Source organism: Theobroma umbraticum, unplaced genomic scaffold (genome assembly GCF_002168275.2).
Source record: "Theobroma umbraticum cultivar Fairchild unplaced genomic scaffold, ASM216827v3 scaffold_95.0, whole genome shotgun sequence".
In the NCBI taxonomy this organism is placed as follows: Eukaryota; Viridiplantae; Streptophyta; class Magnoliopsida; order Malvales; family Malvaceae; genus Theobroma; species Theobroma umbraticum.
In genome coordinates, this window is record NW_018397257.1 from 3,195,127 (window position 1) to 3,213,474 (window position 18,348).

At 32.7% G+C, this 18,348-nt stretch overlaps 1 protein-coding gene across 1 annotated transcript; it reads right to left on the reverse strand.

Moving 5' to 3' along the window:
- Positions 1-4,356: 4,356 nt before the first annotated feature.
- LOC110412413 (peroxidase A2-like) lies at positions 4,357-5,960 on the reverse strand. Its single transcript, XM_021422941.1, has 4 exons — positions 5,710-5,960; positions 5,334-5,513; positions 5,029-5,191; positions 4,357-4,912 (listed from the first exon to the last, which is right to left on the reverse strand). The coding sequence occupies exons 1-4, from the start codon at positions 5,920-5,922 to the stop codon at positions 4,500-4,502; spliced, it is 969 nt and encodes a 322-aa protein (XP_021278616.1). The 5' UTR covers positions 5,923-5,960; the 3' UTR covers positions 4,357-4,499.
- Between the last annotated feature and the right edge of the window lie 12,388 nt (positions 5,961-18,348).

Consider the following 18,348-nt stretch of genomic DNA (forward strand, 5'->3'; position numbering starts at 1 on the left):
TTTTATCAAAAGTTAGGAGACATCTTGAACTTTAGTTGAATTTTGTTCATGATGTTGAGAATTCTTAACTTACCTAACTTTTTTCATAAATTGAAGATATCACATGATGGATCTTGCTTGGTTTAATTTCTTTTTCTCTAAATATTGTTGTTTGTATTTGTGTTGATTTAAGTTTAGAAATCTTTGTATGTTTAAAGGAATTCTGCTTACCTTGTTCATTATATGTGAAATGTGAGGATTCTTTTTGCTGATGATACAATGACTTTTTAATGAACTGAATTATTAGAGGCATCAATATGGGCTGCCTGACTTAACTTAGTCCAGCCCAAACCCTTGAGAAAATATGAGTTGGGTTAAGCCAGTCATTTTTATATGGGGTATCAAAATTTCAGTCCAATCCACCCCTTGTTAGCCCATGAGTCAAGTTGGGTCAACCTATTTCTGTTTTTGTCAAAAAAAATTATTTTTATAATTCTACCTAACAAATTTTCTATCAGTAAAATTGTTCTATATATGATTTAATTTATAAATTGAATAATAAAAACATGTTACAAACAAATAAATTACATAAAATATAAATAAACAAATAAATTATATAAATAAAGTTTAAATCTTTAACACAAACTACCATCTCATAAATATAAGTATATAACCAAATAATAAAAACTTCAAGACTCATTTATATTCTCCTCAATCCTCATCCTCAAGTAAAACATTTAAATCTTGTTTAGACAGTAATGATGTCTCGAGGTTTAAATGATTATCAATTTATCATATAATATTCATTACCATAAAAGAAAAAGAGATAATAAGTTTTAATATAAACTAAAATTATTAATTTGATAAGTAAAGATTAAAGACATTAAAATATATAAAATAAGTATTACCATTAATAATTAAATTATTAATTTTATATAATTAAATATAAAAAATAATTAATTTATTTTTTTCTTCTAACCCATAGGGTTGACCCGTTTCAACCCACTTCAGCCCAATGATCAAATGGGCTGACCCATTTAAACCCAATTCTAATATGAACCTAAAATTTCAAACCCAACTTATCTCATATTTAATAAAAAATGAGTTCCCCAATGAGTTAGGCCCATTTTGACAAGACTACAAATTATAGTCTTATCTATATTAAGAGAATTCTTCCCTGTTTCGAATTGTTCTCTAGATTAATTAAGACTAGTTTTCATAAAAACTTCTTATATGGAGTTGGAGTGGAGAATCATACTCTTGAAAATTGGGCACAACGAATCTCATTCAAAACTGGTAGCCTTCCTTCCACTTATTTTGTACTGCCTCTTGTAATAAATCTTGGTTTTAAAAGCTGATTGGTGTCTTATGATTGAGAAATTTGAGTCGCACCTTGTTAATTGGAAAGGTAAGCTGTTATCTATTGGCAATCGTATCACTCTTATTAATTCTATTCTGGCTAGTTTTCCTACATATTTTAAGTCTCTTCTTTAAATGCCTTCATGTGTGAAAGAAAAGCTTGACAGGATCATTGGGTGTTTTCTTTGGATTGGTGGATCCTCGAGTTGGAAAATTCATTATGTTGACTTGTCTTTTGTTTGCACATATGAAGATAATGGAGATCTTGCGTTTATTAACCTTTATCTCAAGAATAAATCTCTTCTTAACAAATCGCTATGGTGCTTTGATAATGGGCAGGATAGTTATAGGAGAAAAATCATTGTGGAAATGAATGGTTCGGATTCGAACTGCCTTCGACCAACTTGTGATAATCTTAGAAACTTTTTCAATATTTGGAGGAACATTCTAAGTGCTCTTTCTCTTCTGGTTGTATGTCGAATTTGGTTAGATAAAGTTTTGGGCTGGTAGTTAGTAATGGATCCTATATCAAGTTTTGGCATGATAATTGGGTGGATGAGCTTATTCTCAAATCTATTTTCCTTCGCATTTTTGCTTTTTGCACCAACAAAGATGGTCTTTTGATTGACTTTGGAAATTGAGTTGATGATATATGGAAGTGGGATATTCCTTAGAGCAGATGCCTTTTTGTTTGTAAGAAAGATTAGTGGGGCTTTTTAATTATTTCAAACTCCTTCCTTGATGAGATCTTCCTAGTATAGTTATATGGGAGCAGAATTCCAGTGTTATGTATACTCCTATTTCCTTTTCCCGTTTTGCTATTGGTGATCCTAAAAGTGAATGTAACATTTGGAGAATGGCCTGGTCTAATCTCACTCTATCTAAAATTGAGGTTTTTCGTTAGCAAGTTCTACAAGGCAAAATTGTTGTTAGGGGTGAGCTTTTGAAGAGAGGTCTTATCAGTATTAATTCGGCATTCTCTACTTTATGTAACCAAGAAGTTGAATATGTTGAGCACCTTTTACTTAAATGCCATGAGAGATGGAAAATTTGGTCTTTGTGGGTTGATGCATGAGGAATTAAATAGGTCGCTCCTTGCAATTTGAAATGTCTTGCTCTTGTATGCAATGGTTGCTTTATGAATAATGATCACTATCTTACTTGACGAATGGCTTTATACGTTACTTTGTGGATAGTATGGTAGGACAGGAATGAAATAATCTTTAATGGTAAATTATGGGACACTTCCCAAATATTTGATATTTTTAAACTTCGTGTTAGTTGGTGGGCAAAGGTTAAATGGCCTTTGGAAATCCTGTTGTCTTGGATATTGTTAGAGATCCTTCTTGTGCCGAAAGCTAGATTGATAAAGTTAAGGTTAAAGCTATAGTGAATTGGATTAGGCCTAAAATGGGCTGTATGAAGTTTAATGTAGATGGTGCTTCTAGGGGCTGCCTGGGTGCTTCTGAATCGATAGTGCTTTGAGAGATGGTAATGGCTATGTGAAAATTCTCTTTTCCAAATCAGTTAGTATTTGCCAATTCCAACTTAGCTAAGATTTGGGCCATCAAGGAAGCCTTCACCCTCTTTGTTGCTTCTCCTTGGGTTGACTCTCATGATATGATTATTGAATCTGATTCGACTAATGCAGTGAAGTGGGCTAACAACCCTTTCTCGCTCCTTGGCATATGGTTAGTATTATTAACTTCGTCAACTGTGTCAAGAAGAAAATTAATTGCTGGTCTATTGTTCATGTCCCTCAATCCAAGAATAAATTACCTGATCATCTTGCGAAAACTGGTGGATCTTTTGGACAATCTTTTCAAAGTTTATAGCTAAGTTCCCTCATTTCTGGTGTTCAAGTTAAGCTTATTTGCTGCTCTTTGATCCTGTCGCTGGCTGCCTTGAACTGCATTTTCCTTTTCTTGTGTCTATTTATTTCAGTTATCTTATTTGCTTGGGATTTTTTGTTGTCTTTCTGTTCTTTTGTTGGTTGGTGTTCGTCTCTGCGTGTATCTTTGGATTCCCTTGTGTTTGAGACTTTATCCTTTAATGAAATGGCATTAAAAACAAAAAAAAAAATTTTTGATACACTTTCTCAGAAATATTTTAATTAAGAGGATATAATATTGAACAAATATTGTTAAGGGAATGGACCCTTATTTTGTCCCTGATTGGACAACCGAGTAAATTTGTTTGAAGTCAAAAAGTCCAAACAACTTAGGATGAGATGTGCTCTGTATCTCATGGCAGGCAAATAGTCCAAGAATGGACCATCAATCATTATCATGGTATGAATCTGGCAACTCACTTTATTCACCCTACTTTTTAGAGTCATAAAGTGAAGAAAAAGCTTTCGTTGATGGGTTCCAGTAACTATGCCTTCTGGGGTTTGGCTTTCTTTTTCTCCCAGGGAATGATCATCACCCCAACTCACGCAGGCCTTCACATATATAAGACAAAAGAAAGTGCAAATTCTGGTTCTCCCTGTGTGGTTTCCACGCAAACTCTCCGGATTCATTGCTTGTTAGATGATTTTATCCTAAAAGTATTCTCAAAACTAGTTTATGTTTTAATCCTATATTAGGTTTAAAATGTTCAGCACAATACTTATTAATTTCCAACCTTCCACTACTTGGCGTGGCAATCATAATTATGACTTATGAGGTATGTAGGCTTAGGTTAAACCCAAGCCAACTCCTTCACCTATTATATCTTTTCTCATGAACTGCTGCTGTGATCTTAGAACATCACAACTCTTCAAGAATTTGGTTTTATATATGTTGGGTTCAAGATTCGTAATTATTTATTAAGAAGGAATAAAGTTAAAAGTTTCGATTATACGCTCTTAAGAAACATACGACTGCAATTCCTTGCATGGTTTTCACTTTCACTACTAGCTAGCTAGCACAGTAGCAGAACAGCAGAACAAGATGAGTTGAACTTGAACCACATTTCTATGGTAGATTGAAATGGTAGTGGATTATTGATTAGGATAAAGAGGAAACTCATCACTAATAAAGAAAATATTCAAAATTTAAACTTTAATTCAGGGACTAATATAATTATATGGACAAACTTATCGTTGCCCCTTTTACAATTAATAGCCTGAAACAGAAACTTGCATGGAAAAAGAAAAGACACAGAATAAGGAATATAATCTAGTTGATCTTTCTGCAGTCAATCCTGATCTCTCCATTGCTTCCAGTAAGCGGACTTATGTTCCCCATCTTTATCATAGACTTAGCAAAGCTATCAAAGAATTGACTTTGACTGTTAGCAAACCTGTTAACAATGGCCACAGTGTCAGCCCCACTAGTGGAAAACAACTCTTGATCAGATTGGAGGAGTCCACGGTGATTTTGAAGGTTCAAAAAGTAGTTGTTGTCGAAGCTAAGAGAAGTTGACTCATCAAGATCGATCAAGCTCCCGCCATTACCACCCTTAGGACATAATTGTGTAAGTGATTTCACGTATGTTGCATTGAGGGTTGGGTCTGATTTCCCTGATCCATTGAAATTGTAGAGGCGGTCCACAAAAGAAGAGCATTGAGCACGTCCAAATGTGTGTACACCTATATAAGAAGCAACCATCATTGTATCGAGATATATAAGAAGAAGAAAAGTTCGTATTGACTTCGTATATTAAATTAAATTTGTGACTTGGTGGTATTTTTCTTAGTAAAATTACCAGACAAAGCCACTAGATCAGTGGAATCAAGTCCCATGTTTTTGAATTTGGCTGTGATATTGTTAAGGCTCTCATGGGCAGATGGGATGGCTCCAATCGCTTCTCGGTGTGCGGTCCGACCGTCCCGTCTTCCAAGTGGGACTTCCCACGTTGGACCTCCAGCCTACAAGTGAAAATTCTCATTCTCATTGCAAGTAATAAAAAGCTAATAGAAGGTCAGACCAGGTGAAGATTATTGTAGAATCATGAACCAAACTCCATCTATGTGTAAATAAATGACTTGTACTTTTGAATAACTAAAGTACCAAAGAGACAGAAATTTGAGCAGCCAGGGCCAAAATATCAGCACAGGAGACAACGCGTGGGCAAGAAATTTCTAATGCTGTTTTGATATCATCGATAACAGAATATCCATCGGTTGACAGGTTGGGGGTTGCAGTTTTCTCACTATCAGTACCATTCAGCAGAAGCGAGGCATCGCAACCCTGCACGTAGTTTCATTGACAAAGACAGAGATTCTCATTAGTAAAGGAATCTTAATTAGAGCCAAATTAGATGTTTTATAATGCAGTTAGTCTTCAAGACACATGCAAAGGCACAAAAGCATTAATATTTCCAGGGGCAGACTGCTGAATAACCTCTGGCATGAAAGAAAGAGGAAAAGGAAAGACAGCAAATTACATGGACAAAACAATCGTGAAAGTGAAGGCGAACAAGCTTGGGAAAAATCCAAATGTCATTTTGCTGAGCATTCTGCAGTACACTACGTACAATACTCGACACATTTGGGCAAGTTTTAGCATAAAACGTGCCACTAAGTTGCGCATTGGATTCCGCAATCATCATAGCGGCAGAAAGGAGGAAAAGGGTTTGGAGGATTTTGAATGAAGACATAATGGTATTTCCCCAAACTTCTTTGATGGATATTGGAAGGAAATTGAGATACTAATGAGACATAGCAGATCCCTTATATAGAGGTAGCCTGTAGCTGGGCATGCAAGTTGACGCTCGAGCATATCTGACTTGCAATGTGAAAATGATGACTATGTATGATTCTCCCATCACTCCAATAATGCAAGTGCACACTTCCATACGTCTTTTAGAATTAAGAGCCAAATGAGGGATATAATTAAATAAATATTAACTAAATCCGTTTCAAATCTTGGACCGAATATTTTTAGACTATCTAATTGTGTTTTATAATTTGCCAACTACACATGGTTTCATAGCTAGGCGGATGGTTTTTATTGCAGAGCTTACTGATTCCTTCCTTGGATGCAAAGTTTTGGACAGTGACTACGCGAGCATCAGATATGCAAAATTAACTATGTACTAGTACAATAATTTCATGCAACATTTTAGGATAACAGCTAGTATCTAAATGAGTAGCACCGCTGGCAAAGTGTTTCCTTTGCTTGTATACATTGTTGATGACAAGTATTGAGAAGATAGAAACAATATATATATATATATATATTCTATACAAGTTTATGGCTGATAATCATATATATATAGTCAATTAATAATGATATGTGGCTGGATCAAGCAATAAGAAAATTGGACAGATGTGCAGCAAGAATCATTCTCTAAGCGGCAGATGTGGTGATATGAAGCTGACATTGAGAATTGGGAGAAACTACTTCGAGGCTTCCCTTTATCTTTGCTGGAAAAATAAACCAATTTTTGGCATCTTTTCTGGAAATATTGACTTCGTGGACTATAAGAAGTACTTGCTTTTGTCACCCACCCGTATGTGTGAACAAGGCAAGCCGCCTACATTCCTCACATGGCATTCGGTAAAAATTAAATAGAAAAAAAACACCTTCTTGTTTTTCCTTGTAAGTAATATATTTTTTTCATTTTGATAGCACCATGTGTATAATTATGTATTTATATAGCAATAAATAAATAATTTTATTGGGATCATAGTTTAGAAAATATTAGATCTGCAGGAGGTTCTTTTTTATTTTTTTGATCAAATTCATACTGGAATTGATTAATCACTTTTGTCAACATCTTTATGTCATTTTAGGGGCTAATCTACAGTGCGAGCAGTCCTAAAAATGCTTGTGGTATTTGGAAACAAATTTTAAAAAGCTTTAGAAATTCCAAAGCTTCCATACAGGAAAACTTTTTATTATATAATATATATTAATTGTGTATAGGAAAACAAGTATATTATTTCTACAGTGCATATAGATAGCATGGAAAAGTGTAAATTAATAAAATAATTAAAAAAATCATCTTTAATTAACATATAAGTTTTGATTCTTATTTTTACTGAATACAAGAAAAGAGGCACCGCCCAAGTATAAGGTATACGAAATTATATTTATATGTTTATTAAAAGTAAATTATAATAAAATTAGATGTTTCTATTTTCATTTGTTTACTTACAGTATCTTTTAAGAACTTTATAAACTAAACTTTATTAAATTGGATGACGACTGAACAAATTTAGTTAAGACAGAAATGATTTATATCCAAAAATATATTATTTGGTTTTGGTATAGTTTGTTTCATTGTGCTATCAAATATTTATATTAGTTGTAATGATGGTTTATCCATAACGAGCATTATAAATGTTGTTTAGGCTATTTACAAATTTGTTAAAATCAATGACTTGCTGTCAGATAATATGTTGGGCCTCTTCACTGTGTGGACACATGATACTTATACTCCAATGCATATTGCATTTCCAGTTCATAAATGGTTGTCAAAGGATGATATTTTAGGAAGTATCTTTGCAAAAGAAGGAAGAAATAACAATTGGGAAACTGCATATACAGTAGAGTGGCTAATTGAGAGTGTGGAGGCGTGGACTTAGCTTCTCCGTTTTTGAATTAGTTGACAGAGCAGAATAATTACTGAATACAATGGATTCCCATCATTTTTGCTTGAGCAAGAGAAATCTTGTGAAGAATATGTGAGCTTGCAGACAAAAGAGGGGACCATAGACAACTCGAAAGCACCTTCATCCATATCTCTTAACGCGGTTTTCCACTTCTGAATTCAAAGACTTAAGAAAAAAAATAGTGGGAATGGTCAGGCTTATAGAATAGTTATCTATTAATCTCTCTCCATCCTATTTTTTTTTTTATATATTTTATGTTCCAAAATCATGTGTATGTTTTTTAAAAAAAGAAACTTATATTCTAATACTTTTACTTGTATATATACGCACTTGTATCTTGTTATAATGATTTATTTTTATTTGTTTTAAACAATAGACGTAAATTTTTATTTTTGTTCCAGTTGCTGAAAGAGTTTATTTGTTTATTTACTTTTTTTTTCACATTAAAATTATGATTGGATTTAACAAAATTGAGACACTTATTATATACTTACCCTAAAAATAAAACTACTTTAATATAATACTGTTTTAAAAGGTTTCATTTTATAACACTTTTGTAAAATATACTATAGCATCTACGTAGCTTATAGTATTTCTGTATTAAAATTGTTTAAGAATAACATTTCTTACTATAGTTCCAATACATCATATAGACTTAGTGTATATTGGGATTTTTAATTTTGATACAAACCTAGACTACTTTGCTTTTTGGTTGCTAATAGCTTAACAAAAATTTTGGACCAATAAAATGTGCGATGCCTGTCACTGTCTCCTATAAAAGGATCAATGTCTATTACTCCATACCATATCGTTCTGAAAATGACCAAATTATAGCAAATTCCAGGCTGCTTTCAGTACGCAATAATTGGATAAAAGTTTCAACAAAGTTATGAAAATACTATGCCAAAGAAAAGGATAGTTCTCAATAATGAATATGCCCAAAGTTATGGAGTTGCTGTGTGAGCCGATCCATGTTCGTAGTTTGCCTTGAGATTAAAAATTGCTTGGTTCACTGAGCAAAACAGAACAAAGTTGTCAAGAGTTTTATATGTATTGAAAATTTACATGTGAGTTATTTTGCTGATATATACACTGGTAGGAACGAGATGTAAAAGGTCATATATGCATGCACGGAGGACCAAATGACTCCTTAGCTTAAAATTTGGATCCACGTGTTGATGTGAGTGCACGCCTTTCCTTTTTTGACACTTTTTATAATGTGAATTTGCTGTAGGCCAATGCACGTGAAGGGGGTTCATATTGTAGATGCACCAGCACCAAGGCTTGGGAGGTCAAATAAGATGGCTCAAATAGAATTTGAAAACATTATCTTTGGAATTATAATTTACTAGAAAAAGACCCGTGCATTGTTTACCTGAATGTTATGTTGAAGTAATTGTTTACCAATGTTAACAGCAGCATTATTTTTGTTCTAGCACAGGTAGACATAATAGCCTTGTGGTCTGCTATAATTGAAAAAAAAAATTATCTGTTCATGTTAGTTAATTCCTATGCATTGACAGCCTTAAATACTATGTGATAGTAATAGGATGAAGTTGCAATTACCATAAATTTATAATTTAAATTGCAAATGCTGTTAAAAAGGATAAAAAGTCACAAAAATAAGAAGTTGGTTAATTAATATAAGTCTAATGGAAAATTCCCAACTAGATATTAAATTTTCAAATCAGAGCAATCATGCAACAACAAGGATATTCAAATTTGAATAACAGCATCGAATATCCAGGCCTATGCCAATTTTATAATGAAGGGTAATAGCAACTACTAATGGAGTCGCTGGAGGGGCTTTTGATACAGATGTTGTGCTAGTAGTTTGGAGTGGAAAAGAACAACTTTCTATTTCATTACTATCAAACATCTACTAATTGGCAAGGTTTGCTTTGACAGCTTTAGAGGTAAGACCTATAATGAATGTCCTTGTCTGTTATAGCAAAGCTTTTACAGGCCTTGGAAGACTACTTCGATTGATAATTTGGAGGGCAGTAAGTTTGGTAATTGTTTTTCCTATTAACTTCTTTGCTAGTTTTCCAAATGCCACTAATTCCATTTGCCCAATGAGATCCTTCACAGTGAATTGTATAGAATATCTAAAAAAATAACTTATTATTAGAAATGAAAGTTTAGCGACTAATGGAATCCCAATTCTAATTGACTATGTAACATGTAATGAAGCAAAAGCAAGGCAAACTAAAAAAATATAAAATGAGGACATAAAAACAGGAAATAGTAACAGGAAAGACATATTACAAATAATTGCAGCAATTCATTTAATATCATTTAGAAAATTTACAATAGATGAGGTAAGAAGTTGTAGGAGACATGTATGTAAGCTATACAAAATCGAAAACAATTCAAACAAACAAATGACCTCAAAAGCCAGTCATATACCACATTATCAGGTCAAACTTGAAGGCAAACAACCAAAAAGTAACAAAACAGTATAAAGAAATGTGAAGTTTTATGCAAAGTCTAATACATATATATATACAATATGAAAGCAAGATTTTGTAAAATGAACAAGTTATGATTTACTTACGTCAACATCGATGTTTTCTTTTCATGTTGTACACACTAGTATTTTCTAGCTTAGAAATGCAAGCTTGCTCCATATTCATTGCAGGAGTTGTAGAACCATTCATTGGTGGAGCCAACATTAGTTATTGTGGTTGTAAGTTTGAACCTACTGTGCTGGTTGGATTATATATTGTTAGTATTATTCTATTAGATAAATTTTTGAAAAATTTGATTAATAATTTGTGTTTCTAACATGCTCTTTAGCTGGATCAACTATAATAATTTTCATAATGGTTGACTCTTTGGACCCAATGATAGCTGCAGCTAGTTGGTGCATATCCTTTTACATACCGATGATTTGTACATTGAATGGGTTTTTTTCATATGTCTAATATGTATCATAGTCATGTGTTGTTGTTTGTTTATATAGTGTAGAGTGCTTTAAACATACTTGTTACCTTTGTTTGAATGTGGTTGTTTCTAGTATGTTCAGGTCAATATAAACTTTGGTGGCTGAGCAAGATGTAAGGTAAAGAGTACCTAAAAGTAACAAACAAAATTGAAAGTTTCGCTCGAGAAGAAACAAATGGAATTGAAAGTTTGTTTAACATATAATAATGCAATCAATTATACATGATTTTCATACTCATGTATTTCTTGACTGTTGTGGCAGCGAATATGACAATAGGGCTGATCACATCATTTAGAAAGAAGTCTTCACTAACATCTATTGTCACTAGCTACAAGTTCTTAACTTAATAGGTTCCACTAAAACAATTTCAAAAGTAAAGTTTGCCCAAATATTCATATTCAAAATAAAAAGGTTGATATCATTCACCAACAAAATCAAGTTGTTGTGACAAGATACTTTTTCAATTTCAAGGTTGAATGCAACTCTTGGATTCCAACAGCATGTTAAAGTGCCTATCTCAGAAAAGAAACCAACTGTAAAAGATTTGCTAAGGCAGTACATAACATAGAATGATAGCATCATACAAAGTCAAACAGCTTTTATTCAGAGTCAAGCAACATCACTTCGAAACCTTGAGACTTAGGTTCGTTAACTTGCTAATTTATTAAACAACTGACCTCAAGAAACACTCCCAGCAATACAAAGCTGAATCTTGGAAGAGAAGGTAAGGAGCAAGTTATAGCAATCACCTAAGGAGTGGAAAAGAGGTTGAGAATAGTGTTAGGCAAGCTAATATTTTAGATAAGCCTGTTGAGATGAATCAGTGATTGAGACAACTGACAAGCAAATTCAAGAGAATGAAGCCAAGGCAACTTTACAATCACTAGTCTTTCCTCAATGCCTTTAAAAACAAAAGCTTGATAAGCATTTTTGAAAATTTCTTGAGGTATTCAAGAAGCTTCACATCAACATTCCTTTCGCAAAAGCTCTAGAGTAAATGTCGTCATATGTGAAGTTTCTAAAGGACATATTGACGAATAAGAGAAAATTAAAGGATTTTGAGACAATTACACTCACTGAAGAGTACAACACAACAATCCAGAATAAGCTTCCACTAAAGCTTAAGGACATAATGAGTTTTTCTATCCTTTGCTTACTTGGTAGTTTCAATTTTTCAAAAAATTTGTGCGATTTAAGTGTTGGTGTCTCAATAATGCCTTTGTTTGTTGCTAGAAGACTTGGACTGATAGAGATTCAACCTACTATAGTCACCTTACAACTAGTAGACAGAACAATAAGGCACCCCTAGGGGATTATAGAGGATGTTTTGCTTAAAGTGTGAAAACTATACATTCTAGTGGAGTTCATAGCACTCGAAATGGAAGAGGATCAAGAGGTTCCGATCATACGAGGATGTCCATTCTTGGCCATTGTAGGTGTAATCATCGATGTAAAAGAAGGCAAAATAACTTTTAGAGTTAGTGAGGCTGTAGTTGAATTTACTATTTTCAATGCAACTAAATATCTTTCTTTAACAACTTATTGCGATAGAGTTGACTTAACCGATAAAGGTAAAAGTAATTCTACCCCACCACTTACAAGTAAGCCAACACCAACTCTTGAGTCAGAGCCACCACCACCACATCTCAAAACTAAGCAGTGTTATGATAAGCATAATCCTCCACCTTCCAGTGGTCTTGATTTTGAGGTTGGATAGCACATAACACTCTTTGAGTCACGCCTCCATCTTTTACTATGGCAACTTCAACCTTATTGGTGGAAAACCTTTAAAGTAGTAAAAGGTTTGTCTTATGTCTATACTGAGATTTTTAGTACACTTACCGAAGCATACAAGGGAATGAAACAAAGCCTCAAGCATTTTTACAGTGATGAAGAAGTGAGAAAGGGGTGTTATAATCAAGCTAGTGAGTATAAAGAAGCATTTTTTGGGAGGCAACCCAAGCTATATCTTTTTAGGTTTAGTTGTTATTTTAGTTGATTTTTGTTTCCTATGTAAATAAGCAGTTATAACCTCTCCCTAACTTGTTTTGTTGACTTTGCAAGTTTGGAATGAATGAAGATAAGAAGAAAGAAAATTTAAACTTTCAATACACGATCACCATTAATAGGGGATTTTTTCTTCTTCTTCTTTTTAGCTTTTTCCATTGAGGACTATGTGTAATTTAAGTTTGGGGGAGGGTTTTATTGTTATTAGCTTTTGTGATATTTTTAGGTTAGTTTATTTTCATAATTTTTTTTAATTTTATGCATATTTTAAGATTTTAAGCTAGAATTCATTGTGCCAATTTCTTTTAATTTGCCTATCCAATAATGAGAACCTAGTTATATTCTATCTTAATTCTTTGCTAATAATAATATTGTTTGAGTGTTATGTAAATTTTTATGCTAAGCTTCATTGTTAGGATGAGATTTCTATATTTTGAGCATTATGCCTTTTGCTTGGAATCATTATACAAATTTAGAGACAGTTCATGTGAACATGAATTTTTGAATTATGTATTGAGTTTTAGAATTTGTTTAATTCTCCCTTGAAGCGAAATCCTAGGCTATACTTAGTTAAAGAGATGATTTAGGTTATTTTTTAGACTGATTAAGCCTTTGGCATCCTTTTTTTACATAAATTATCCTTAGTTTCCCCCTTTGAGCCTAATGAGACATTTTCTTTGTTTGACCACTTAATTTTTTAGCTTAGACCCTTAAATTAATATTTTCAACAATTCTTAGATCTCTTATTCCTAAGTGCATAAGTCAATTTAGTAAGTGTTATGCGCTAGAAGGTAAAAAAGATAGTAAAGATGAAAATTAATGAAAAGTTCAAAAATATGATTGCATTCATCTAAAAAACCAATAAAAGAAATAAGTTTGGGGGTGTAAGATTGAGAAAAAGAAAAAAGGAAAGAAAGATAAAGAATGAAGTGTTGAATAAAAGAAAAATTGTGATGAAAAAGTGGTACACTAGGTGAAGGAAAATAAAGCTCTATATAAGTCCTAGATTGACTATGTGCTTAAGGTGATTTAAGCTATACACTATCCCATATCCAACCTTAACCGTAGCCATACAGTACAAGCTAATTAAAGTCTAATTGATCTTTAACTTAGTGTTAGTCTATATTAGCGGAGAGAGAGATGAAAAGCAAACTTATGGAATATAATAACTAATTTGAAGTTTACATGAATATTAACTTATCCAAATTGTATGATGGTCTAGGTGAAAAGATTATACACACATACAAAAATTCAATTAACAATAAGCTTGCATTTGAATTGAAACATGAACTTGAATAATATTTGTATGTTGCTTAGAGTTATGAATATTGATTAACTTTTGAGGCTATTAAAGATTATTAATGAAATGGTGCAATTGAATTCTGCTTAAATGTTTTCGTTATTTAAGTAATTGCATATTGTTCTATGATTTGCTTGAGGAGTAGCAAAATTTTAAGTTTGGGGATGTGATAACTTTATTATATAGAGTTTCTTTGGCATATTTTAAGGAGTCTAAAGAGCTAATCTTTGAGATTTTATGTTCAAATTTTAGCATTTCAAGAGGTTTTCTTGTTTAAGTTAGATTACATGTTAAGTAGTTAATTTAAGTTGTTTTAACTCAATTTTATTATATTCTTCTTTAATTTTTTTGAAAAAGAGTTATTGTTGATTTCTCTCATGGTTTTGTGTAGGATATTTGATGTGAATGGTGCAATTGAGTCAAAATAGCATAAGTATGATGAAGGCTTCACTAGTACATGTTGCAGTAATTCAAAGATAACTTGAGATGAAGAAGTCCACTTGATGTGATTCTTGATCATTGGAAAGCTAAGAGAATGGGCTACAACTTCAATGCTTACACACTTTACTCAATTTAGACCAGATCGAGATAAAAATCACATTAGAAGATGATGGACAGTTGCAGTTCTACATAGGGTAGTGTGGTGACTAGAGGTGCGAATTGAAGTTACTCCTAGCCCCAACGCTGAGGGAGCTATCGTCACAATGCTGGGAAGATCATGGCTGCAATGGTGAGCTGATGAGGTGCAGTATACTTTGGCTCAAGGCTAGAGTGTCGCGGCACCACTAATGATTGCCATGGCACCGTTGTGCCAAAGAGTCATAGCCACAACACCACCCTGGTTTCCAAAAACAAAAAGTCTAACATGAAATTGGAAAGTAAGGAATCTTACACCTATTTAAGGGATGTTTTGAAAGCATTCAAGGAAAGAGTAGCAACGGCTTTTTTGAAGAATTAGAGCTAAGAATCAAGCAAGAAATCAAAAGCAATTGAGAAAAATTCAAGATCAACTAGGCTTCAAAATTAGTTTATTTCTCTCTTTTGTGTTATATTTATTTTTTTGTTTTCAATTCATGGCTAAATTTCTTTGGATATTGTTTTATTTAGATATCATGAACTAATTTACTTTTCTAGGATTATGGTGAATTTCAACAGGTAGTATGAATATTTACTTTTTTTTTTATTTGTCCTGAATGGGTATAGTTTTACTTATTCAAATTTATTCTTAATGCCTTTAATTACCTAATCAACAATTAATTGATTTATGAATCTACTTGAAACTAGACAGAGAGATTTTAGATTGGACTAAGATTTAAATAGTATATGTTCACATCACTTAGATGATCTAATTCGTGATCCGGGTAGACATACACCAATTATCATACATAGCCAAATTAGGACACTCACTTAATGAATTTAATTTAATTAATTCCTATAGACATATAACAAACTAATTAAGTTAGGTATTAGTGCAAACATCTTGATGGAGACTTGTCTATAGATTTAGATTCTGGGTTAGTAAAACCAACCAGGAAAGATAAATAACAGGAAAAGCTAGTACCAAATGAAATGTTAAATGAATCTATAATCTTAGGTCTTTAATCTACTGCTTTTCTTAACACATTTAATTTTTATTGATTAATTTAGTGTTTATTTTAATTTTGTTTCAATTAGTCTTTTAATTTTCAGATTGCTTAAATAAGATTAATTTGTTCTAAAATTTTAGTACTTAGTGAAAATTTAGAAATAAATCCTTGTAAGAACGATATTTTACTTTTACTATTTTGCTTGTTTGCAATAGCGTGCACTTGCGTGAAAAATTAACAACACTCAGCTGCATCAAAAGCCACATAAACAACTCAACTTTTTACAGAACCAAACCCCCCTAACAGATACCCATTTCCAACAAAAATTAGTTACAATATTCTTGTGCATTACCCTTTTATAGAAATCCTTAGTTGAGTATTCCATCCCCAAGACTTATTCACCCAATACTATTGTCTAAAATACAACCATTCTTGTCAGTGGCTAAGGCATATATTTTATAGAATGTTGACTTTAATGTCATTAATTCACTGATCCTCTCAAAACTTGATGCTTTTTCCATTGCCTACAACCACACCAAAAAGTAGAGCAATCGTCCAGAGAATTTTTTTAGTTAGGGAAAGGAGGAAAAAAACTTTTTTCCATAAGGTGGAATGCCACCTATTTGTATCTATGCTAACAAGAAGAACATTCGGGTCACAACTAGTTTTTTCATCAACAACTTCCTTCTATAAATTGGATTTTTCCTTCTATAAATTGGATTTTTCCTTCTTGTAACTCTATATCCACTAATTTAGCAACCCTTTATTCTTAACTTCAATATCCATAATGCCAATTAAAACCACATCTTTAGAGTTACATACTCGACTCCACTCAACCAAATACATTTTCTTTGTCTAATCAGTGTCACCCTATAAGAACCTTCATTGTATTTTTAAAATGTCTTGCTTAAGTTTGATGGAATTTTAAATAAAGACATATAGAAGACCAATAAACTAGCAAGAATATATCTTAGCAAAGTGATCTAACCTTCAAACCATCAAGTCTTGAACTTCTATCATGTAAGTTTTGCTTCAAATCGATCAATTTTTGATTTCCTTGCTATGACAAAGTTCTACTACATGTCAAATGGTAGGCCAAGGTAAGTAGTTGGAAGAATCTTAACCTAACACCTAATTTTATTAGCCAATGATTTGATCTTCTGACCACCCCCCACACCAATTAAATTATTTTTATGAAAATTAATTCTTAAATTGAAATCACTTGAAAACATTATAAAATCCTTTGAATTGAAGATAATCCAACTCCAGCTCACAGATGGTCTTGGTGTCATCAACATATTGCAAGTGTGAAACCACTAACCCTCTCCACCCTACTTGAGTACTTTTAAATAACTCAACCTCATTTGCTTTGTATAAGGTGGGAGACCCATTAACAAGAATCGAGATTTATACCATAGATGCACACTCCTTCACCCACCCCCGCCATTTACTACCAAACCCTATCTTAAAAAGAATCGTGCCAAGGAAGTTCCAACTGACACTACCTTAAGCTTTCTTAGAATCAACTTGCAATATCAAACCTCCTTTTTCTCCTTGAGTAGATCAATGATCTTATTTGCAATCAGCAACGAATCCATTAATTGGCTATATCAAATGAATGCAAACTGATTTAGCTTAATTACCTCGTTAATGACTTGTTTCAATCTATTGGCAAAAGCTTGGTTACAATTTTGAACAGATTGCTGACAAGACTTATTACCCTATAATCTTTTAATTTATTGGAATTTGCCATTTTTGGGATCAAGGTCAAGAAAGTAACGTTGATGCCTTTCCCATAATCTGCCTTTCTCGAAAAATTCAGTCATGAAGCTTATTAACCCTATATACAAGACTGCCCACTCTTGATGGTAGCCCATACTCCTCTAAAAATGGCTTTTCAAGAAAGCCAAGTGAGCCCTACTTAAGCTTATTTAAGTTGTATTCTATCTTTTTTACTTTAAAGGGCTTTTTCTTTTTGTAGATCTTCTAAAAGTGTTCGACAACCTTTTTTTTGATAATTTTTTGGTCCTCTACCATTGAGCCATTTATCATAATCTTACCTATGTAGTTTTACCTTTTCTATGCCAAAGCTATCAAGTGAATGTACTTTGAATTTTGGTCACTTTCTTTTAACCCATTTTTCATTTGATTTTTACATCCATTCCCTCTCTTTGATTCTATACAGTTTCTAAAGTTCGACTTTCTTTTCAAACATCACCTACCTACCATTAATCAACTTCTTTGCCTTTTTGATTTTGAAAGTCCATATTTTGTGATTAAAGTTCAAGTGTTTTAATCCTTCCAAACACATCCCTAAATGTTTTTTTCCTCTAGTTTTTGACCAGTGGTTTGAACTCTCTCAGCAGATTTCAAATTCTAGAACCGTTCACAAGTTTCACCTTATTAGATCCTAGAAATTTCTAGCCAATAACTAAAAACTACTGTCATTAAGCTAATAATTGAAAATTTTAAAGGGTAAAGGCCCTCATTTACAATATGTGACATCCAAAGAATTAGGTCATGGTTGAATATGCAATGAGGGAGACAACATTAAGTTATATTGTCAAAACATCTTGATAGCTCCGTGTCAATGAGAAATCGATCAAGTCGATTAAGTGCCATCTCT

Coding starts and splice junctions, on each gene's coding strand:
- LOC110412413 (XM_021422941.1), bottom strand. CDS start 5,922: ATGTCTTCATTCAAAATCCTCCAAACCCTTTTCCTCCTTTCTGCCGCT. Junction 5,514..5,709: donor TTCACGATTGTTTTGTCCAT/GTAATTTGCTGT, acceptor AACTACGTGCAG/GGTTGCGATGCCTCGCTTCT. Junction 4,913..5,028: donor TGATCTAGTGGCTTTGTCTG/GTAATTTTACTA, acceptor CTTCTTATATAG/GTGTACACACATTTGGACGT.